The sequence below is a fragment of the Nymphaea colorata genome, chromosome 1 (assembly GCF_008831285.2).
Source record: "Nymphaea colorata isolate Beijing-Zhang1983 chromosome 1, ASM883128v2, whole genome shotgun sequence".
Lineage (NCBI taxonomy): Eukaryota > Viridiplantae > Streptophyta > Magnoliopsida > Nymphaeales > Nymphaeaceae > Nymphaea > Nymphaea colorata.
Genome location: NC_045138.2, coordinates 36,763,866 through 36,787,636, shown reverse-complemented (window position 1 = coordinate 36,787,636; position 23,771 = coordinate 36,763,866). Strand labels below are relative to the sequence as shown.

Here is a 23,771-nt window from a genome sequence, read left to right as displayed (position 1 = left end):
TTTTACTGAACCTTGTACATGGCGTTTGGTTCAGAATCAGGTGCAACTCTACTGGAGTTCAGTTAAAAATCTAACCAATTAATGTTTACTTAGGAGAAATTGCCTTTGACATAAAACCTTCAAAGTCGTATTCTTATACATCAAAGGTTTGGCCTGTTTTGAGATTTAAGTTGATCAATGATATAAGAATCCAAAAAATTAGACACCCTTAATGAGACAAATGATTTGAAGTTAGTCGATCTAAACCTGATTCCGAGTCAAATAATTTTGCTTGTGCCTCAATGCAGAAGCAGTCCCACTTCCACCACTGAAATTGGTCCAGTGAATTGGGATTTGGCTATTAAAATAAACAATCTGAGTTCATGTCGTGGATATCGAACAAATGTTAGACTCCGAAGACATGGGTAGTAGCGATGTGGAGATCAAGTTTGCAGCTTCTTCGTCTTGAAAATTTGCCCAATTGTTCTCCTTATCAAGTTATCATGCCAAGAAATTACAGGTACAATAACCAAAATAGTGATTCCTGTGGTCACCCTTCAAGAAGCATGCACTTTTGAAATATCAGATGCTGCAACAACTTTTTTGGGTTCGTGTAGCTCTCGAACTTTCTTTGCTTGTGATGAAGAAACGCAATAACACAACGATGGTTGAGGAAAATAACATGGCAAAGTCACCAGTGCTATAAAATTCAGATTTTGAGTTGGATCAGCTAGGGTGTTGAATTCCTTGAAATAATGGAAAAATATATGAAGAATAATTTAGCAAAAATTAACATTAGATTTCTAATTCACTGGCAGTCTCATTCAAATCTCATGATTTCACTTCTTGTGCAAGCCAATCTCTCTTTGCGCTGGTTTGGAAGCTCCATAGTCAGAGCTATAGTGGCATGCCCGACTCTTAAATGGAGATCAGAAAGACGCGTAGCATCATTGGACAGCCTGACTCAGAAATTCTTGAGTTGTCTCACAAAATAAATTATGTGGACGTGGTTCTTGTATTAAGAAAGCTAGAAATTAGCATATATCACATGGTTCTATGTGTAAATCTTGTTAGGTAAGTGCATGCTTTGAAATGAATGGACAGCTTTCTATATATATGTGTTAGATTCTAACAGCTGCTAATCTGGTCGTATCATTCAAAACCTCAAAGACTAAATGCATATATATTTCTGACTTAAAAGTTTTTTTATTTGTAGTGCGTATCAAGTCATCAGGAGCTGTAGCTTGGTAATGTAAAGCACAAACTAGCCAGGGCAACGCGTTGCTTGATTTGTACGCAAACTTGAACGCATCTGCAAGCCTGATAAGAGCGCAAATGCTCTCGAAGGTCGCCCCTGCTTCATCAATAGTTTTTGAAGACAGTACTTGCTTCAGCATGTACTCAAAACCTGTGATCTACCACCAAGCAGCTGAGTTTTTCACGATTGCTCGAGCATTGGAGAAACGCACTCATGGCTCGAAGACTTGCAAGTCTTCCAGAAACGCAGTAAAAAAAGAGACTTTTGGACATGCATGGTTTATTTTTCTTTTTTCTTTTTCATTTTTTTGCTTCATGTGATGCCCACGAAACGATCGCCAGGGATTGCAGAGATGGCATGCTATAATGAAATTGAATGTAGTAAATGCTATTTTCTCTCTCTAGAGAGCAGGAAAAGTTTCAACGCATGGAAGGAGGGCGTGCACATCCGATCAGGCACCCCTGCCAAGCTACCACCTTTATCATGTTCATGGTTTACCTCTCTCTCAGCTCTCTCTCCCTCTGTAAGATGAACAAGTAACAACGAAGAAAAGATTTTTATGATGCCTCTTTTGCTCTGAAAGCCTTTATGTATCAATTTCCATTGCACCACCTTCCGAAGTTTTGATATGTAAATCAGAACTTATCTCCTCTACAGAGATGCCAAATCAACTCACGCAGTTAGAGTTCTTAGAAATGCTATCACTTAGTCGAGAATGAATGCTTTATAGAACAGAGGACTAAGCTCTGTTGTTTAATTTATCCCAAAAAAAAAAGAACATGGCATAATGGCATGTGATGTAAACAGTTATCTGGAAAAAAGAGAAGATGGGTGGTGTATTCAGATCAGTTAAATTCTTGCTTTTGGGTTTCTATCTTGGAACATTGTGACAAGAGACAGATTGATGCAACTTTATAATGCATCACTTTGTTGTTATTAGGGATAAAAAAAACAGAAAGAAAAAGAAGAAGATGAAAACACCGTGGAAAGAACGCCGTCCATTCAAAATGCCTGCGCAATGGGTAAAGTGGAGCTCATCACTGTCACTTGGGTCAATGAAGTGTTGATGGAGAGAGATTGATATCTTCAAACTTCTCTCGATGCCTTGTAGGTGAAAACGAGGAAATTAGAGATGAAGCGGGGGAAAACCACAGCCAGCCCCTGCAGAAAGGCCTTTGCTTTTGCATTAAAACTGCATGCATGAGCCCCACACTTGCCTCCTCCATCCCCCACCATACCAAGCCTGCAGGCCTGCAACACATGCACGCGTGCGAGCTCTTGCACACGCGCGCCTACACACACACACATGAGAGGGAGAGAGAGAGAGAAAAAAAGAGAGATTTCTAATGGTAAATCTGATCATGCCAGCGAAATTAGTTAATTGCTAAAGATTTAATATGCTTCTTGGCTGGATAAAATTTTATCCAACCAAATCGGTAGAAACCATAAGTGCAATCTTTCATGCATTAGTTATTAGCATGAGGGTATGCGTAAAATAAGTGGGCATGTGATATTTGCATTTTTTTCAAAGCTCACGCATCAATCCGTTGTCGTCTAGTCCGGTTAGGATATCTGGCTTTCACCCAGGCGACCCGGGTTCAAATCCCGGCAACGGAACTTCCGTTTTTTTGCTGTCCTTGCCCTTTTTAATTGCTTAATGCTTTGTTAACATCTAAGTCGTCAACAGATTATTTCTCTCTTCAGAAAATGTTTGAATATAACTTTTGAAAGCACCATGTGAGGAAGTCTTGTTGCAGAGTACTTGTTGGTCTCATTCCCCCACGCAATTACGCCACAAACTCTGAGATTTAGTAGAAAATTATGACAGAGTAGCAGTGGATCAGATCCGCACATGTATATGTGTATATCTTAATCACCCGTTGCAGATAAGCCTCAACGGCCACCTTGGCACCGAAAATGAGAAGTTGGGCACCGATCGTTTTCACGGCCCACTTGATTTTGTTCGTCTGTGAGAGAGGAATTCAAACTCCAAGCTCTTTTGTCTTCTTTCATGGCGTCTCGAGCAGGCATGCTGCAGGCTGACAGGGGCCCGAAAGTTGTCTCAAATGCAGAACCTCCTTAGTTGGTACAACCCTCCCTCTAGTCCTTAATGTATGTCAAATTGCACAACCTTGGCTTGTGGAAGCAGGAAAACGCGTCACTGGTGGCTGCATTTGAACTTGAAATGGACCTAACATTCACCTACCATGAATCAAGAAGCTGCAGCATTTAGCTGATCACCGTGTCGGTGCGCCATACATACTACGCGTTCCTTGTCTCTGATCACTCTGATAAAACGCTTCCATCAAGGCGTTCTAGTAGCCAGCAACTAAATTTAACTCAAAATCATTTTTCAAAGTGCTTTTGATAAGGTGTGATCGGTCATGTGCTACTATATATATATATATATATATATGATAAGGTGTGATCGGTCATGTGCTACTATATATATATATATATATATGATAAGGTGTGATCGGTCATGTGCTACTATATATATATATATATATATATATAGAGAGAGAGAGAGAGAGAGAGAGAAGAAGAAGAAGAATGGTAGGCTTTAGACACGTAATTAGATGGTTAAGAAACACTTTCAGCTCTTGATTTTTTTTTTTTAAATCAATTGTTGAGAAAAAAACAAGAAAAATGTATGAACTAATAGTAAATGATGAAAATGTCATGTTTTCTTCCAATCATTAGCCTGGGCTAAGATTGTTTCTTATCGTTTAACGTGCTCTATATACATATATATACTGGTAGGTGCTAGATACATATATGTTAGATAGATAATAAAGAATCTCAACCAGTGATCTTTTACAAATCTGTGGTTGAGTGAAAACTAAAGAGAAATATGTGATGGGCTATTTTTATTATTTAATATTAATTCACACTTTTTTGTTATTACTTTGTTATTAACCATCCATATAAAAAAGCTTCAAGGCTAAGAGTGTTTCCTATCTGTTTAACCTTAAGTATCTGGTACATCTCTCTCTCTCTCTCTCTCTCTCACACACACACCGTGTGGTGAGAGAGAGAGAGAGAGATGTATGCTTAACTGCGTAACATATTGAGATTGGTGGATTTTCTAACGCACCAAATTCTTTTCTCGACTCTTTATCGGCGTTGGAAGATCGATCAGGTCGGCATCCTTTCACTAGGATGTCATTTCACCGAGTTTTAAATTACTGAGTCAGACCCTTCTCCAATATCGACCTTTTTCACCGGATTTCAGAGTATGAAAGGATGTTGTACCGTCGAACTTTCTCATGTCCTATTTAATTGCCTTTAGTTATACAATGAAGTTAAAAGAGAAACACGCATGTATGGTTAGGTGTCTTTCTGTAGTCATTATATAATATATATATATATATATATAGGTATGATAAAAGATGCAAGAAATAAAGGGTACCAAAATGAGATGGGTCTTGAAGAAGTTGGTCCGCCTATATAGCGTGTACGAGTCAGGGAACAGCCTATGCTCTGCTTTGTACAGCATTTTCTTTCTTTCTTTGAGGTATACATTAAGAAAAAAGAAAGGAAATAAACGAAAGAGGCAATCATTTCATAGCAAAATTGTTCACTGGCAATTCTTCCACAATCACAATTAAAGTGGGGGGGGGACCTGAATCAATGCTACCAAACCTTTTACCACCACCTGGCCGTGCCTGTCTCAACCCATGCCCACCCTTTTCTCCATTATAGTTCTTTTTCCCAATAATAATAATAATATATTATTAATGTTTATCTAAAATACAGGTGAAGCAAACACCAAAATGGAGACTAGCTACCATGGCACACAAATGCTGAGCTTTTCTTGGGTGCTTCCATTAAATTAGAATTCCATGGCATTGTTTATAGTTCACTTGTTGTTTTGCCTTCATTACATGTATTTAAAGGCGTGTTCGGGTGCCTCCTAAGTTAGGTGAAGGTGCTTGGGAAAACGTTAGTTGGATCTTAAATCCCTTGTTTCAAAGATGCCCAGACAAGGACTTTTTTAAACCATGCAATGCAACTTCATCGCACGCATCTCCCCGTCGCTGTAGATTTGGTGAAAAAGTTATTCCAGTTCCACAGTTTTATAATCTGCAACTGCAAGTTAATAGAACTACACATATGCGCGTGTGTATTATTTTGATCTATTTAAATGGACACGCTGCCACAAAGTTCCAACCTGCTACTATATATATACTCATTCCAAATTATTAATGGAACGGTGGAATTATTTCATTCCTCTCTCTTTTTTTGTGGTCTATTTCTTTCTCTAGCCGTGATTAATTAATGACAAATTAAGGGTCAATTGGGCACTATTCACTTTTTATATGCAAAATCAACAACCGCATACCATAGCATAAATCTTATTTCGGTGCAGTAGATTTTTTGCCCCTTATCAGCATCCAGGAGGGTTAGGTAACACGGCCCTGACCAACTTCGACTTGAACGTCATGGATTGGGAATTTCAGATCCATCTCCAGTCAGGTGAGCAAAGCCCTTGCCCGGTAATTTCTCGCAGTAACTTTTGAGAATTACTTTTGGGGTGGGCCAGTCCCAGGAGCAAAAACAACTGCTGAATCATATTATCTCTGACATATATATATATATATATATGAATGATGTGATTCCGGCTTTCTTATGTGTTTCGTAGTGAGAATGATGTTAGAAGCTAACTTTTCAGATACGACTCCTCTTTTATTTTTAGTTTATGGGCGGTCCTGTCTCCATCTGTATTTTGTCTTGGCCAATTATGTACTACTTTCATATTAAGGAGACGAATGGCACTTCAATGTGCATGGGGGTCTAATAGCTTTCAGATTATAGAAGATGCCAAAATTTTTCTCCAAAACAGACACCCGTGAATGTGTCGATCATGATGTGATGAAGTAGATTATTAATCTTTTGCATCGTTGATAACATTACTGGTGGCAACGAGAAACGCGGATAATTATGACTGTTCCCTTAGGCAGATGGGGCAGTGATCGGAAGACTGGTTCGATCCGCATGGGCGTCAATCTCTTACACAAGTCGAAGTCGAAGCAGCCCTGAACCATGAAGACAAGAGAAAAGAAGGCAGAATATCATCACCCTCCATCTGAAGTTAGGTGAACTTTTCTTCGTAAGCCAGGGCATCTACTATGCATTTTTTTCTGAGGGGAAACTAGTTAAAACTATAGGAAATTCTTAGAGCATGTTTGGTTATATGTGTGAAATGTTGAAGATCATCAAAAATCGTTTTCCAAGGTCAAGAGAACAGTTATGAGGCGGCTGAATGGGCATTCTCCCACCACATAAACACACGATCCTAACAACACAGCATTCTTGTTATCGGACACTGTTTGCTCCTAGGGGCTCAAATTAATGAATCATTTTACTTCATATTGACTATTGTGATTTAAACTCATCGACATAGTAAGCTTGCTCAGTTTTCCTTCGTTTGTTTGATTCTGTAATAATTTGTGTGGTCAATATGAGCAGCCCTTTAAGCTTTCGACGCATGGTATGGAATAATTTGATATAATCTTTGCAAAAATTTACCTAACTCTGCTAAAATAATAATTATTAGTTACTTTATAGTAAATATGGGATATAATCTTGCAAAAATGTACCTAACTTGCTAATAAAAGAATAAACAAATTAGTAGTTATGAAATAGGAACATCTTACATCTCTCTCCCTCCAGCATTGACATGACTTTGGAAAAAAAATATTTATAAGTGAATTTGCCACTAATAACGATATTAACATGCCATATGTTTTGGCAATAAAAGGATTGCCGCTTAGCTGGGTCTGAAATTGACCACTATCTTCCTTGGGATCCATCTGTCTACCCATTAACGCCGCAGGGGGAGAGAGAGAGGGAGCGGGAGAGAGAGAGAGAGAAAGCGATCTTCCTCATCCTGAGTTTCTTTTTCTTCTCATGGCATCATAGGTGGTGGTAGAATCTGCAGATAAAAGTCAAATGGGCGCTGGTTCAGAAGGTTCCAAAAGCAGCTGCAGCAAATTGAATTTCACTCTCTCTATCGCCACTGCATGTGCCTTAGAGCCATTGACCGAACAAGTTCCAGAATCCCAGGCGGTCTTGTTCCTTACAGATTTAAAAGCCATTGAAAGCAAACAGACCAACTTCTTCTCATGGGGATCTGAGTTCAAAATTGCAGTCTTTCCTCTGGTTTTAGTAGGGGCTCCAAGAAAAGCACAAGGAGCCTTCTCTTAGGCGTTACAAAGCTTCTTCGCTCCTTTCTGTTTTTGGGGGTTTGTGAGCAGGACAAGATCCTTTTTCATGTTTTTCAATTTCCAGCCCAGAGAGGAAAGCATGGGCTTGAGATATCCACTTGCTTGTTGCCTTTTCTTCCTGGTTCTATCATCGACAGGGCGTCCGTTTCTCGCTCTGGCTTCCAACTCCATGGCTTCTGGTTCCAGCTTCACAAGATTCAAAGTTGGGTCCTTTTCATACTTCGGTCCAGCTTCTGCTGTGAGTGGAGACGGCTCTGACAGAGGAGATGGTGGAGATGGGCTTCTTGTTGGTGATAAAAGGAGGACGCCCACTGGTTCTAATCCTTTGCATAACAGGTAGCCGGCCATGGGAATCCCTGACCGCCTCTTCTTATTTCTTCTCTTCTACACCAAATCCCTTTTCCCCCGCTTTTTTTACCCCTTCTTTTCAATCTGAGGATGATGTACTGCATTAGAGATGGCATTTTTTTTTCTCAAAAATGTAAATTTTTCTACAGTCGAGCAGTTTGGAGTTCGTTTGCTGCATGCACAGGGGTTTTCCTGTTTATGATACCGCTACATTTTTTTGCCGCTGCTGTTCCTTTCTCTCTGATACTCTTATGCAAAATTGGTTTTTGTTTGATTCCTCTTGGCACCATCAGCTTTCATATGGACAGGTTCCATATTTTGATGGATTCTGAGGTTGGAAGAGAAAAGTTGGTAGGACTTAAAGTTACAAGCTCTCTCTCTCTCTCTCTCTTGGCGATCAAGTCTTGTGAATTGTGAACAAAACAAAATTATGAGAAAACCCAATACGTCAAAGATGTGATTAGGAACCCCTTTTCCCTTTACATGTTCAGAATTCAATTATTGAGTGGAAGATGCCAAAATGGATGTGAATTAGCAGGCAGGATGGACAACAGTATCTGTGAAGAGGACAAAGCTCTTGGCACTCTTTCCATACCACGAGACACATCAGTCAGCTTGGAAGGGTCCCTTTCCCTTAAAACATGGGTCTGTGACACTCTTCACCTCTGCTCTCCCTTCTCGTTTGGCTTCATTTGCCATTCATGAAGTTCAAACAAACATTTTGGAAGCACCATCGAACTTGGGTACTTTCTTTTCCTTTTTCCTTCTAATTAAGGAACCGCACCTGATATTTCGAAGTCTCGAACTCAAGATAGGTGGACGCGTTCTGTCTGTGTGTTTGTTTGAGAAGAATTACACGATTCTGTCTGTGTTGGCTTGAGAAGAATGGTGTATCCAGAAAGCCCCACAGCGCCCACTCCAGTGGCAGTGAGGATCTTGGCTTGGTCGAGAAGGGAGATCATGACCAGCTTCTTGATCCGTTGTGACTGATGAAGCCCCCATTAAGAGGATTCTACCATGTTGGTCGAAGCTAGCTTCTGATCACTTTTCGTTTAGGGTGTCTTCGTCTGCGGTGGTCCTTATACAGATGAATTTACAGCAGACAAAAGGTCAGATGCTAAGAAAGGGGAAACATTCTTCCCCTCCCTCTAACAAAAAAAGGCGCTTAACCGCAGTAATTTTACTAATCCATATCTGGTAATAGAGATTTGCCTCAGCTTTTTGTGGGAATGTGAGCCAAATTTTATTGGGAGTATGTGACTCTCATTGGGATTCAAGACTGTTTGATTTGATTTTCAGTTCGCACGGTCAAAAGTGTAGCAAGTTGGGACATTCGGCATCACCTGAATGATGACCAAGATCCAAAGTTTCTCCCTTTAGATCCAAAGGAGCAAGACTCGCGCGCATCATCGGTCACTATGCAATAAAGAGGCCGAGTTCATCATCACCTATAATGTGATTGCAATAGAAAAACATTGTGATCGAGTTCATGAACTTGGTTGTGTTTTTTCCACTCGATTCCGTGATCTGGGTCGCGTACCTTGCCTGATCATAGGTTTCTTTGACGAAATCATGACATAAGGAAGTTGGTACCGAAAAATCCGATTGAGTTGAACAATCTTTAGCAGACAAGCTTTCTTTTTTAATTTTAAAAATTTTCTCAATGGATGGACCTTTAAGAGGCAGCTTGAAGGGTAGGCTGTGACATAATGATTTCCTCAACTTTGCTTGCTTTGAAAGTTAGTTAACTTTCCAAAATGCCAACGCATTATTCACATAAAAACAGAAAGTCTCCCAACACGTATCTTAGTAAAAGTTCGGTCAACAAAGTCCCAAACTTGAAATAAAACATTTATTCGATTTTTCATGATAAAGATATTCTAAAAGATGTGAAATTTCCTTGTTGGTGGGTCTGCAAAATCCCCCTTGCAAGTCACGTTGGTGGCTTTCAAATTATAGTAATAAAGTAGAACCTAAAGAGGATTAGAATATACTGAAAACATACGTTTCCTTTTCTTCCAAATTATACTTAGAATGAATCATGTCTGACTTCTGAGTGATCATGGATCTAACTCAACCTGTCAACGTCTACTTTACAGGACGATCTGTCTGCCAAATGTGGGCGTTTCCGTCGTCGGCCGTTGATTTTCAATATCTAGAGACCCAGACTTTGAGATATCACTGCACCAATCTCTGATGGGCCTATACGCATAATATTTTCTTAAGTTGATCACGATTATGAAGAGAGAATGATAAGGATCTGATAAACAATTGGCTCATTATGGATGTAGTAATTAATCGCAGTTACACACAAACAATTGGATCATCTCAACCACCTTTTCCTAACAAAAACTCAGGATATATAATTGAAGTATCGATGCTCCAAGTTCACAAAATCAATCGTTAAAACGCTACCAAGTTCAAGATCTCTTCCGCAATGTTTGGTGAACTCGATCTCGATCCCATCCACGGCGAGCATAGCGTGAACAGCTAAGGACTCGGAGGCATTGAATGACATGAATGAGCCGTACCCGCCTAGAAAGCAACTATGACTTTATTTTTGCATTTATTTCTATGCTTGGTAAATTGGTACAGAGGCTGCAAAGGAATAAGTGTTGTTATATCTGAGTGTCACCATTTCTGACACGGCACATTTTCCTTCCGCACCATCGTTTTACCTCTCATAATTTTGGCGAGGCCTCTGCTCTCTCAGTTGCAACCGGTGCCTTGGCAATTCCCATGCAAAGGATGGAGGTGGGTTCCAGGCTTTTAACTCTTCCAATCAGAATCTAGCACATTTCTACCGGAAAACAAGAGGCTGCTTCGAATGAAGAGAGCCATACAGCCAACTAATTAATATCTCTGCAAACAGGATTTGTTAACAGAATTTATAACCTGTTGTATTAAGAATGAGTTCTCTGCCAAAGACTGCAGATACCATTTGCAAGGTACACTTTGCTGCCCATAGGTAGATACAATAGTCTCAAGTTGGTAAAACATAAAAGTTTTGGACCAAGTTGGCTTGAAAAGAAGCCGGTTCATATATTTATATGTATGACTGTCTGTGTCCAATTGGTATTTAGAACCTTCTTTACTCTACTGATTGCATGTGTCAACAATTTTCAAACCCTTCATATTGCATGCATAGATCTTCCAACACACATTTAAGTGAACAAGTGATGAAAGAAAGCATTTTAAAAAAGGCAAAAGTTTTCCACCCACTGGCCGGCATCTCTAACAGGTGATTCATTCATTTATCACCATGGCGGACCTTTTCGACCAACCCTAAACCCTAGAAGCAGGTGCAGATCATAAACCCCAAAGACGGAGACGGGAGAGGGCTAAAGGGGGGCTGGCCAAGGAAGGGCAGTACCTAAGGAACATGTGAGAGAGGGGAAGACGGGCACACGTTTGGGGACACCCATGTCAGGGCAATTGAAGGTCTCTTCGATCCTACTGCCCTTCAAAAGAAGGGACACCCTTCCCTCCCTTTTAAGCGCCTCAATGCATTCAATGCCTCATTCAACCCAAGTCTGGGGATGGCCAATGAGGCAGCCCCAAGAAATTTGCCTCATTTACTCTCTCTAGTCTTCTGCAGGGATCTGTCCTTCCCATGAAAATCTGTGCATCGTTAGAAGGAAACTCGAAAAGGATGAGGACTATATATCACATGGCCTGTCTTCTTTTCCTTTCTTTTCCCCTGTTTTTGCTTCCTAGGATATAATGAAGTCTTCGCCGGAAGTGGAACAGAAGAGCTCAGACAGGAAGGCAATGCATTCGAGAGCTCAAATGCACATATTTTCATGACAAGAAAGAAGAGATATTGGGGAAGAGCATGCATGCCTGCATGAACACATGCACCAGCTAGCGGAGATGCATGGTGACTAACTCTGCATGACATCTGGCTTTTCCGACCACCAACATCATCATCATCGTCGTCGTCGTACCATCATCATCAACATCACCATTATGATCGTAGAGTCGTGGATGGACTGTGGAATAAATTATAATGAGAACGGACAATATATCTGAGCTGCCATCGAAATACAACCAGTAATTAATTAAAGCTCATTAATGCTTTCGACTATCGCCATCGTCAACCTCTTTTTCTCTCTCTCTCTCTCTCTCTCTCTCCTGTGCATTTCCATGAGGCGTACTGGAAACTGTGATGAGATAGTTATATATCTCGTAACGAATAAGTGCTTTTCTGATGAAAAGTAAGTATATCACAAGTATGATATTAATTTCGTCCAGAAAGATGAAGATGAAAACAAAGTTATGTTTTTTCATGCACCGGGTAGAATATTTTGTAGGCCGAAAACCGCGTTAGAATCTGATTTTTCATTTATTAAAAAAAGAAAAAGACTCTAGAGTCGAAGGTTTGGTTTTCATTAAATATGCATTGAAAATAAAAGAGACATTAAAAATGTTTAGTGACGTATAGTACGGTTAGAAAATGTTGCACATGAATAGAAAAGAAGGAAAAAATTGAGGTTCACAAGTAGGTCGGCCTTTCAAGTTTTATAGGAAAAACTAAGATCTTGGATACAACGCATGTTGGCCATGTGACGATAAGTAGATGCGAGTTATAATTGGCAAAAAAAAAGTCTTAACTTTGTTCACTTTATAATTGCAGAATGGAACTACCCAAAGAATTTGCTGAAGTCCTGTTTGGCATTGAAATTTCAAAGATTCCCCTGGTTTCCTGGGTCAAAATTTTGGGCTGATCAGCTAGATCCAAAAGAGTTGACAATGATGAGGATGAGCTGTGGCCGTCTTGGAGTTAGATGATCTACAGTCTGAGCCGTTGCGGTTTCCTCGTATCGTTCTTGCTACAATCCAAAAGACATAGTTATGTATCCGCTGATATTAAAATAATAAATATTTCTTTTAAGAGTTTCATTTCGAATAGCTGTCCCAAATTCAAATTGATTAAACATTGGTCGTGTGTTACTATTTCAATTCAATTCCGTGAGTGGTATGAAGATTTTACCCAATGGAGTAGAAAAATGCATGTCAGATGCACATATAATAGTGTTCAACTATAAAAAAAAAAGGTTAATATTGCACAATGACTAAAACATGTGAAAACTGTTAACGAAAAGAATGGCCACGCATATCACTGACATGAATTTGAAATTTAAAATCATTCAGAAGACGGCGATTGAATGAGAGGCTGAAATCAATGGACTTTCCCTTCTTGATTTAAAGTTGCTTTGGGATCCAGGTAGGAAGAGGAACACCCAAATCATTAAATCATGAAGAAGATGGAATATGAATGTCAGAGGCGGATTTATGAGTGTCAGAGGAGCAGTCTCAGTTTGAATCTCGCAGAAATTTGCTACTGGGAAACCCCAAGATGCAATACAGACAAGGGGTTTTAATTTGCAACTAGTTCAAGTCTGGTTCTAGGTTTATATTTCTGGCTCAACTAATAATTAAAATGGTCAGTATTCACACATATTAATATTCTTATCACAAAAGGCTGACCGTTGAACATTTCAACTTTTAACTTTAACCCAATTGTATAATTGTATTGAAGTTTCGGGGTGATTGCACAATTTCACAAAAACGTTAGGGCATTTTTGAAATTTGTTAATTTAAAAAATATGAGAAAAATGTTTATTCGGGAGGTATTCATTTTTATGTCATCGGCATGTGCTTCTCTGGTATGCTAGTGTTAGAGTAATGACTGTCAGATTTTTTTTTTTCCCCACTCAATCACCATGACATGACATGTAACCATCATCATGTAAGGTGCCATCAATCCCGATTCGGAAGCGGTCGTGACATGGGGATGGATGCATGTTATGGCTGCATTGCATCATGGCCATGGCCATGGAAGATGGTGAAAATAAGTCATTCATTGTCATCGTCATCGTCATTGTCTGTTTATTGATGGTAGATGTTAAAGAGCATGTTACATGCATATAACCAGAGAGTTCTTGACTAGAAAGTAGCTTCCGGTTTTTTACCACAAGCATGAAACTACTCCATACTTGCGTCTTTAGGCGGTTGATGAGCCAAATCTATGCAAAATTTGCAACTACCCTGTAGTTTGGAAAAATTCAAAAAATTGTGTGCTCATGAATCTCATCCTCTGTCGTACGGCTTGAAGTTTTAATAGAAAGCGGCAAACGATTCTTCACCACGGAATGGTGTAAGATCATCAGCCAACCAACATAGCATAATATTTAAATTAACCCATGAAAAGAACTGATCAACATAGGACTCAGAAGATAAGGGTGGATCCTCAGTAAGCATGTGTACAGATATTAAGTTCTTCTGTACTTGGGGAACGACCAGAACCTAATTTTATTTGATATTTCCATTCAAAGTTGTTATATATATATATATATATATATATATATATATAGCGGGAAGGTGACAAACAATTACATGGTTGGCTATGCATTCACTTATGTCAGCCACTAAGAAAAAGAGTTTCTTTTATATATTTATCTGTAACTCATCTCTCTCTCTCTCTCTCTCTCTCTCTCTTTATACGACTAATTTGTTTAAATGCAGCTCTGTCATGTAGTCATTAAATGGGTGGTCTGGATTCGGATCCTTAGGGTGGGGTGAAATATCTGGAAGATGTTGAAATATGACCCGCCCGACTGAAAACGTTTGAAACAAACGGGGTGAAATTTCACCCGTTTAACGTAAAATGGAGCTCCACATTTTCTTTTCGAAGCCCGTATAGCACCCCTCATTCCTGCCTTCTCACCGTTGCACCAGAGGCGTCGCCGCTCCGCTCCTCCGCCGGTTCGCTTTCTCTCTTGCTCTTGCTGATGACTTCTCTTTCTCCCTTTCCCTCTTGTCTACTTAATCTCCCTCTTACTGCTTGCCAGATCTCGTATCAAATTGACGTTGTGGCTCTCCTCCCTATCGTTGATCCATCTGATTCATTCTAGGGTTTGCAAGAGGCATCTTAGTTTGCTGCAAGTGGTAATCTATCGATTGTTCATCTTTATTGTTCCCCTTGCTTTTTAGGGCTTCTTAACACAATTTTTTCTTCTCGTCAAGAGGTGGGAGAGTCTCTCTCTCTTTCTACGATCGATTTTGTTGACCATACCTATATGCTGTTGAGAGTTTTCTGTAACATTCTCTCATTCCGTCACCGTTCTGCCGCCTTTTTTCTCCGCCACGATCGAGCTAGCCAGACATCTCTCTAACCTTCTTTCATTGCCAGGGTCGAGCAGGAGGGACATCTGCCAGGTAAATTCCTCTCTCTCTCGCGTCAGGGCAAACTTCTGAACCACCGATTAGGGCATTCCTCTAGTTTTTTATTTTTCTCATTCATCATAGTTTTTGAATTCCTTCGTTTCGCATTGCTGATTTCTGTAGCCATCTCTTATACCTTGAGTTTATCTAGTTCAAATTTCAATTTTATTTTTTGCTATATTGTGTAATGGAGGGATGGAAAAATCAGACCCAGATGCCTGTATTTCTGTCATTTCCTGTGGCTGAGTTTGTGAAACTGAATTCTGGAATTCTTTGTTGGTTTGCTTGTTTTAAGTCTTGCGTTGCAGAAGAAAGCCAAAAGACAGTAAAATAATTTTTTCCCATTTCCTGCTGTGAAACTTCGTATAGAGTAACTCTATTTTATTCATTGTAATCATTGATTACCACTTGAGCTACGACATTTGGGTGCAAAAGATTAGCACTTAACTGACCATGCTATGCGAGAGAGATTCTAAGTCATAAACTAAGAACAGCTGTGAGATCAACTATTGTGCATGTTCTATTTCTATTATTTTTTACGGTTAAAAGAGTAAAAAGGCCGAGAAGAGAACCTTAAATGCCACATTTGAACGGCTAGTGTTGAAAATGTTTACTGCACTTCAGACCTGTTTTGATTCATCTTCATAGACAGAACAACTTCTTTTTGTAGAAAACGTTACCATGGAAGACAGCGGTCCTTCAGGGGAAAATCTTACGTGGACTGAACCACAAATTGATTACTTAGTTTAGCTTCTTGTGGAGCAGTCACGCATGCATGACATGAAATCTGGTGGAGGTTTGAAGCCTAAAGCATACACAGCTATTGAAAAAAGCATGATGGAGCATACACAGCTATTGAAAAAAGCATGATTGAAAGATCTGGTCCTAAATTCACTAAAGACAAAATAAAAAACAAATTGAAGTCCAAACCCAACTTGTCAGTGATGAAGGAAATGTTGAATACAAGTGGGTTTGGCTACGACCCAACTAACAAATGTATTGAGGTCGACCCCCAAGTATGGAATGACTACATTGAGGTAAATTATACAATTCATACTGTTAGGTTTTGTCACACATGTTTTTGTTTGTGTCATATATGAACACATGAATTTTTTTAGAAATATCTGAATAGGAAAAAGTACAGAGGGCCAAAAGTATGGAGATACTATGATGAGTTTGCCGAGGTATATGGCGAATCTCATGCAACTGGGAAAGACGCAGTCACGTTGAACAACATTCTACATGGGAGGAGAAGAAAAAAAAAACAACATTTACCACGTTAAATTATTCATGTGCATCAAACAGGGTTAAATTTACCACATTAAATTCTTCTTGTGCATCAAACAGAGCTTCAGATTGGAAGAGAGAGAAATTTCATCATGCAAATTTTTTCAGAAAAATTTACTATGGTAAATTTACCACGTTAAATTTCACCCGACAATCAAACAGGCCCTTATAGAACCAAGCTTTGATCTAAGGCACCATTAGTTTCAACCTTCATCTTGCCTGGAAAATGATAGTTCTTATTGGGAAACAAACATGAGAAGAAAGTTTTTCACTGGGGTTCCTTGTTAAAAAAGAGAATTTATTTCCGTCAAAAGGAGATTTTGTGGAGCGAAGAGTTCCGTCGCCCCAAATCTCCTCCGATTTGCCCTTTCACGAAGCTGCTCCTCGTTGTCAGCGTCCTTCACTGTATTGTTTGCCGGCGTCCTTCACTGTATTGTTCACTGGCGTCTTCATCCTTCAAAGGTCTCTCCCACCCTCGTTTTTCTTTCTCTCTGAACGGGAAGGGCGCCGTGGCACCCTTCTGGTTACTAGGGGTGTCGCAGCCCTCTCTTGTTTGGCAGGTCAAGAGGGTATTTCCCTCTCTCTCGCTCAGTTGGAAAGGGCTCTCTGGTGGGCCGTCGGTTATTTTTATGCTCGAAAGATAAAGAGCTTTGGACTGGTCTATATACCTGGTCATCCTACAAGTTCTTTGGGTGCTCTTGAACTGATAGAACATGCCTCATTTTAGTCGAATTACTCTGTTTACTGATTATCGCTTTCTGACTTCCATGTGGCATGTCGAACTACTTGGCCTTATTGGGAATGGCGACTTGACAACCAGTTTTGTCTGCCAACTGCTTTGAATTGTATTAAAAAACCACAAAGTTTGAGTCTAAGTTGTAAAATTTTGTAGGAGCAGTCATGGGAGATAACTCCAACAATCGCCGTGCAATGGTTAGTTCAATATTCGGCTTCTTTTAATTGCTGTATAAGTTGGCCTCCAAATTTGCACTTGAACATGTATGTTATGTCTTGCAGTTCCAATTCAAACCAAAAATCCCTCCACGGAAACCGCCTAAACCTGTTGCCCCTAAATCGTGAGTTCACCTGACTTGCAGCTTTTCGTTTGATTCTGTTCTCTCTCTCTCTATCTGTCTCTCCCATGTTCTGTTTTAAAAATTGTATATAATTATTTTTCCCTTCTTCAGTGAAGTGGCTGAGTTAGGTGATGCAACTTTGTCTGATGAATTGCTCAAGCTCGTGAAGGTACTTAAATTCCTATCATCATAACCTTTTTCACCTGATATGCATCGCGAAGGTCCTGAAGGATTGAAAGTGGGCTCTTGATTGCGGCTGCGTGGTCGTGTTCTATCCATCCTACTTCATTTCTTTCGGTCGTCTACTTTTAGTGATTAACACTTGTTGTTAAATTGGACTGTGCAGCAATCTCAGGAGGACCCGAGGAGTAGAAAAAACAAAACTGAGAGAAAGGGTACACCTTATAGTCATGTTTCTTTTTTACGCAAAAATCTACTGATCCATTAGGCGATCATATCTGTTCTGCCAAATGAGGAATCCACATTCTTGGAGTTCCTGTGTGTTTTCTTGTTAATAGGTTATGTTTGTCTTTAATCTTTGTTTCACCTCTTTTCCCATGAGCAATTTTGAACTCACCGTTATCCTTTTCCATTAAAACTTGAGCCTTGCATGGATTTCAGCATAACAGCAGAGTTTATGTTGGTAAAGGACTATTTGTTTTAATCCCTATACTTGAATTGGTATAATGAATAGCAAATGACGCAGGAACATGGAATAATTTTGTTCGTTTTAACCTATTTCACAAACTACATGCTTAAAGTTGACCAAACAATCATCGAGTCCTAGGCTAATAAAACTTAAAAGTGTTTTATTTTGATTCTGGAGTCCTTCATGGAAGCCTTTACTTCGTGAGTTAATCTTTTTCCTTTACAAAAATTACCTAGAGCAAATTCTTTATGAGAGTCCGTGGATCTGTCAATGCAGCTTTGTGAACCTAGAGTCTCACCCTGGATAGCTAGAATCTTCAACAACCTCTTTTGTTTTATTTGCTGTTTACTAGCATAGACATTTTGATCTTTATCCCATGAGTCTCTCTCTTTGAAGCAAAAAGCCCTTTTTGTATCCTGGAAGTTGTTATGCCCTCTATCATCCTGGAAGATTGGTTTCTTTACTGAAGACAAGCCTTCTTTACACAACTCTGCTAAATTTCGTTCCAGCAGTAATCATACCAATTCGTTGTTTTTTTTTCTCACTTTGATTTCTGGTGGACGTTTCTTGTCTTCTTGGACTAAATATTTCTCTTTCTCCAAGGATATATCCACTTCTTCATACAAAAAACTTGCAGATTTTTCTTTAAACTCATTTTTTACTTGAATTTTCTTATTTCTTAAAGATTTGTTGATGAAGAAATTGGATTCTTCTGCAAGGGTAATAAACTTTGGTATTAATCTATATAAATCTGAAAAACAAAAAATGGATGTCATTAAAAAATGTCATGGTTGATTTGTTCATCACTGTCTTGATGTGATGATTTACCTCCAACATTGTGCTTCAAACTGTTTGTTCCCATCTTCGTCTTCCCCACTGTGGTATTTTGGTTGGTCCATCATTGCATTGATCATGGCGGAACCTGCAATTTAGTTTAATCAACCTAATTAACTATCTATCTGGTTAGTCTTGCATTGAATGTTTACATCACACAAACAATAGTATCTACTTATGACTTTCAATTGATTGCTATGAGCTGTAATGGTCCAATATAGTTCTGAACCACCATACGCTGGCATGTGTTTCTGCATATGTGCATGCATGTGTTTTTTGTGACATGAGAGGGGAAATGAGGAAAAGGTGTGGACGTCAGAACTTCAAAGTTGATAGTGCAATACATGATCGAGATCTAAGTTATTGTATTGGAATTTGGAAGTGTACAACCTACGGGGTGTCAGGGCCTGCTAATTTTGTTCGGAAGCATTCATCTGGTGTCGTCATTACCTGTTGACCTTGTGAATGTACCTACAAACATTAGGTCTCATTTTCAGTTATCTTTAAAAAACATAACCTATATTCCAATATATGCGAACCTTAACTTCCTTTCTCTTTTATGCATTTCTAACATGTGGAAGCTGCGCCCGAGACATGACACTTGGTAGTTAGTTAGTTTCATTTCTGGCAACTTAAAACCCCATGGCTGTAAACAACTCTTCAGAGCCTTTACTTGCTTCGGTTTGCACAGAGGGTGGTGACCTTAAGATCCTGCTTTGTAAGATTGTTTTGGTTGAACTGTGATGTTATGTTGATCTTATAGCCTCTGTACAAACTGTTCTGGTGGACCTTTCAGTTTGTCTTAGTGAGAGCATATGCATGTGGTCACAATTAAGACACAAGAAATATGCTTGGAGGTATAGTGTGCAATTATTCTTGTTTCTCATTTTCATTTCTTTTTTTTGGCAGCTGCACCAGTGCAAGTTGCATTTGGATATGGTCAATCAGCTGGTTCCTCCAGGCCACAGCAGATCAGATTTGGCGCAAGGAGCACATCCATCCAATCAGCTTCTGCTTTAGGTAGTGTAACTTCCATCTCTTCTTTTCTTGACACACGCACACATATATATATGTTGTATTGTGTATGCTCACGGTATCTTTCATCCAATGGCCATTTCATGCAGATGGAAATGGATCCACAGACTCAGCAGTTGAAGATGAATATGAAGAACCGTTTGTGAGTGGCATCTTTTCCTTTTGAAACAAAGTTTCTGTCTTGCATCATAAAACCTTTTCTATGAACTCTCTTATGGAAAGGACACAAATGGTAATTATTTGTGTTTCCTCTGCAGAACTATTATTCATATTATCCTATTTCCGTTCCTTTGAGACGGCCATACTCTGGGGATCCTGGTATGTTTATCGTTTTCAGCAGTCTTGTTGCTTTCGTTGGTAAAAATGCTTAATTTATTTTGTGGAGTGATTTTTATGATATAACATTTTTTCTTGATGTACGCTAGAACTTCTTGATGAAAAGGAGTTTGGAGAAGCCTCTGCATCAAATCTTTCTGATGAAGAATCTCTAAAGGCAGCTGTGGAGCTTGGTTTGATGGTTAAGTTGCATGATGTGTTACATGGCAATAGTCATGTTTTAGCTTTTCTGTGTATGCGATTTTCAGGCTAAACTTTTACCATACAGGAGGACAAGGCAGAACCACAGATGTTCCTGTTTCAGTTTCCCGTGAGTTTACCTTTGCTCAAACGATCTGCTACTGCCGTGGGTAAAGAAGAAGAAGCTGACCCCGGTTCTAGGTCACAAATAGCTTGCAAATTACAAGATCTACAGGCAGGCTCTGTGGGGAAAATGATGGTATACGAAAATGGCACCATCAAAATGAAAATTGGAGATGCTCTGTTTGATGTTTGTCTCTCTCTCTCTCTTTCTCACACACACACACAGAAATACATTCTGAAGGATTTCCAGTTTTTTTTTTCCTCTGCAAGTTGCGCCTTCTTCATGTGTTTCTTGTGTTTCATTTGCTTAAATTCGTCTGAATGTCAAGGTACTCTTGTTTTGCCTGCGTTAATTAGGCATACTTCATTAAACATCACTATGGTAGGAAAGACGCTTTCTGGAGGAAGTGCGGCTCAGTGTTTACATTAACTTCTAACTAATGCTATTAGGACCCAGGCCCTTTGGCTCAATATGCATCTGTTTCAGCATGAAAATTAGAAAGGACCCTCTGCGTACATGGTCCGTTCAATGATTTGTCGCGAAACCATGTTTATGTGTTTATGCTTGTGGTATTATTAAGTGTATTTTGGATCCATCAGCTATGGTGAAAATATTTCATGTGACATTTATTTGACCACTACGTCAGGACTAAAGAAGTTGATCATAACATCCAAATATCGTGAACCCTGCGTGTGCATTCACATCCCGAACCATGCAGATGTACGTGGTTGTATACAAACTTACATATACTGAACCATCCATGCTAAAAGTAGCTAGCACACAGATATCTTGTTGATTAATGTACGTGGTTGTATACAAACTTACATATACTGAACCATCCATGCTAAAAGTAGCTAGCACACAGATATCTTGTTGATTACGGCCACTTTTTATATCCTTGCAACCCCCTTGCCTGCCAACTGTGGTGGCAGATGTCTCCATATATGATGTTCATTTCCTAGTAGCAACTCAGTCGAATTTGTGTTGGGAAACTTTTTGCTACCTTTACAGCCTGATGGAGTAGTGGAGAGTCTCATTTACAAACCGTGTGGACAAGTGTACACGCAGATTAAACAGAAACATGGCCAAAACACAGCTAACTTGGCGAGTCGGTGTCACATTCCAATATGAGATCGGGAGCTTCGATTCGATTGAGTACATTATCGTTGGTTCTTACCTTCGTCAAGGACGTGATTGTAGAACAGCTTCCTGCTTTAAGTTCATCGGAAACGTGTTTATTATTGCCCAATTTCCTGCGTCATTGTCATCATCAAGAGTGCACGTGTAGATTCATTTGTGGTTCTGAGTGCATTCAAAGCTGACTTTTTGTGTTGGTGGTTGCAGGTTTCATCTAGCCCAGAGTGCTCTTTTGCGCAAGACGTGTGCGTGATCAACACTGAAGAGAAGCACTTCTGCAATCTCGGCGAACTCACAAAACGCGCCGTCGTGACCCCAGACATTGAGAGCATGTTCAGTCTCAACCTTGACGACCACCCATAACAAATGGATGTGCTTTCTTATACCCCTGCTGTGTTACAGATTTCCCTTTTATTTTTCGAACATGCACAAAAACGTTGAAGGGGAAAGCATCAGCAATCTTGTCACTCGAATTGACTTGCGAATCGGCGTTTTGGATCCCAAGACTAAGAGGAAGAAGGAAGTTAGACGGATCGGATGATAAGTGGAGTGGAGAGACGAGAACAAGACACATGAACAAGAGAGTACGTTCAACGTTCATATGATTGACACGGATAGAAGGTTTTTTGGCATCTGTGCTCCTTTGGCCCCCTTGTGCATGATGAGAACGGGAATCAGGGGCCTCTCAGAATTTTGTTTTGCTTGTTTACAGGCTGGAAATGTGGACGAATTGAAATGACTGGTGTGAGTAAGATCAATGCAAGATTGTGAATGAATTTAATTATGAAAACTAGTGCTCTTAGTGTCGGTTCATGTCATGCTGCATTAATGATTTTAGGGCAAACTTCAAGCGACGTGATTTTTACTGGCATCAACACTCCGATTGGCAGTAAACTGCACTTTTGGACGACCAAGTCGAGTCTCCTCTAGCACCCTGGCCGAAGGAGGCCTGAGCGTAACGGAATCTTCACCTGGACGGCTACCACCCTTCGTCGAGGAAGAAGTCAATGTGGATCATTGTGAGGAAAGGAACAATTTACAAAGCACGCTCAAGTTCTTAAAACTTTCAAATGACTGCCTTCGATGCATATCTGAATCAGGTTTTATGCAAAAAATAAGAATTCCATTTGGTGTTTGTAATCTAAATGCAAATTCAACTAGATAAATTTCCAAGTAGTCAGATGTTGTACCTAAATTTAATCCAAACACGATCTGCCTACACACTTGGCATTGTCTTCCGAAATTTTAGAAAACCAGCATTCATGCATGAGAACGGACATGGGGTGCCAAGTGATTGGTGACCTGAAACCCTATCGAGGATGACGGAATATTGTAGTGCTGTTGGGTATTGTCCGCCCTTAATCCTAACGTCCCCGATCATTTAAACCGCTCATCAGATTATGATTGAGAAGGAAAGAGTAGCTGTGTTAAAATGTGAAAAGTAGCTGGCTGATCTCAGGATTTAAACCTATCTGACATTATCTAAAAACCACGCTGAATCCGATCTGTTGTTAGTTCGATTGAGTAACAGAAACCAAACAAACGAGAGTAATTTAAGCTGCTACGCCTTTCAATTTTTTCAGTAAGGAACTCCATTTCGGCCCCCTCAGTTATGAACCTGCAACGAGCATTCAAAGGGCTTGAAAATTTCTAGGAGGTACGCCTCACCCATAATTGTTCGCGTTATATGGGTGGTCCGACCCCAAATTGACGAGTGCTTTGGCTTCTGAGGGCGAAGGTCCTGACCTTTGAGCTTGTACCGCTGTGAGGTTCAATTTTGAATCTACATGTTACCAATGAGAGGAAGCTCCTGTTGGCAACTGCCACGATTAACTAACAGAATAAACTTGACAACTGCCCATAAGAACTAGTGCTGCAGGCTTCTTAGCACTCCTTTTACCTGAGAAGCCAGTACTAGTGAGACTCCTGCCAGTTTTTTATATAAGATGCACTCCCCACTATTGAATTATTGGCCTCCTTGAGCTCTGGAAATCTTGAAACCAACTCCTCGCTTGGATAGACAGATCTTGCTCGCTTCTCGCTTGCACCTCATTTTTTATATTAATATTAA

The 23,771-nt window shown here is 39.8% G+C and overlaps 1 protein-coding gene and 1 non-coding gene across 6 annotated transcripts; both read left to right on the top strand.

Moving 5' to 3' along the window:
* Nucleotides 1-2,780: 2,780 nt before the first annotated feature.
* Nucleotides 2,781-2,854, top strand: TRNAE-UUC (transfer RNA glutamic acid (anticodon UUC)). Its single transcript has one exon. It is a non-coding gene; the product is annotated as a tRNA-Glu (tRNA).
* Nucleotides 2,855-14,424: 11,570 nt separating this feature from the next.
* Nucleotides 14,425-22,490, top strand: LOC116259158 (uncharacterized). Of its 5 annotated transcripts, none has more exons than XM_031636852.2 (13): nt 14,425-14,583; nt 14,670-14,766; nt 15,011-15,036; nt 17,228-17,262; nt 17,347-17,405; nt 17,517-17,574; nt 17,752-17,800; nt 19,798-19,908; nt 20,013-20,065; nt 20,181-20,241; nt 20,349-20,440; nt 20,528-20,749; nt 21,908-22,490. In XM_031636852.2, the coding sequence occupies exons 4-13, from the start codon at nt 17,230-17,232 to the stop codon at nt 22,061-22,063; spliced, it is 894 nt and encodes a 297-aa protein (XP_031492712.1). In that variant the 5' UTR covers nt 14,425-14,583; nt 14,670-14,766; nt 15,011-15,036; nt 17,228-17,229; the 3' UTR covers nt 22,064-22,490. The 5 variants fall into 5 exon arrangements, with proteins under 5 accessions (XP_031492712.1, XP_031492696.1, XP_031492704.1 ...); XM_031636836.2 differs by having other exon boundaries at nt 17,222-17,262; XM_031636844.2 differs by having other exon boundaries at nt 14,845-15,036.
* The last annotated feature ends 1,281 nt before the right edge of the window (nt 22,491-23,771 follow it).

Excerpts from the sequence above, each read along its gene's own strand:
- LOC116259158 (XM_031636852.2), top strand. The coding sequence starts at position 17,230 with ATGGGAGATAACTCCAACAATCGCCGTGCAATG. Across the intron at positions 20,242-20,348 it reads GCCATACTCTGGGGATCCTG|AACTTCTTGATGAAAAGGAG; the intron begins GTATGTTTATCG and ends GATGTACGCTAG. Across the intron at positions 20,750-21,907 it reads TTGGAGATGCTCTGTTTGAT|GTTTCATCTAGCCCAGAGTG; the intron begins GTTTGTCTCTCT and ends TGGTGGTTGCAG.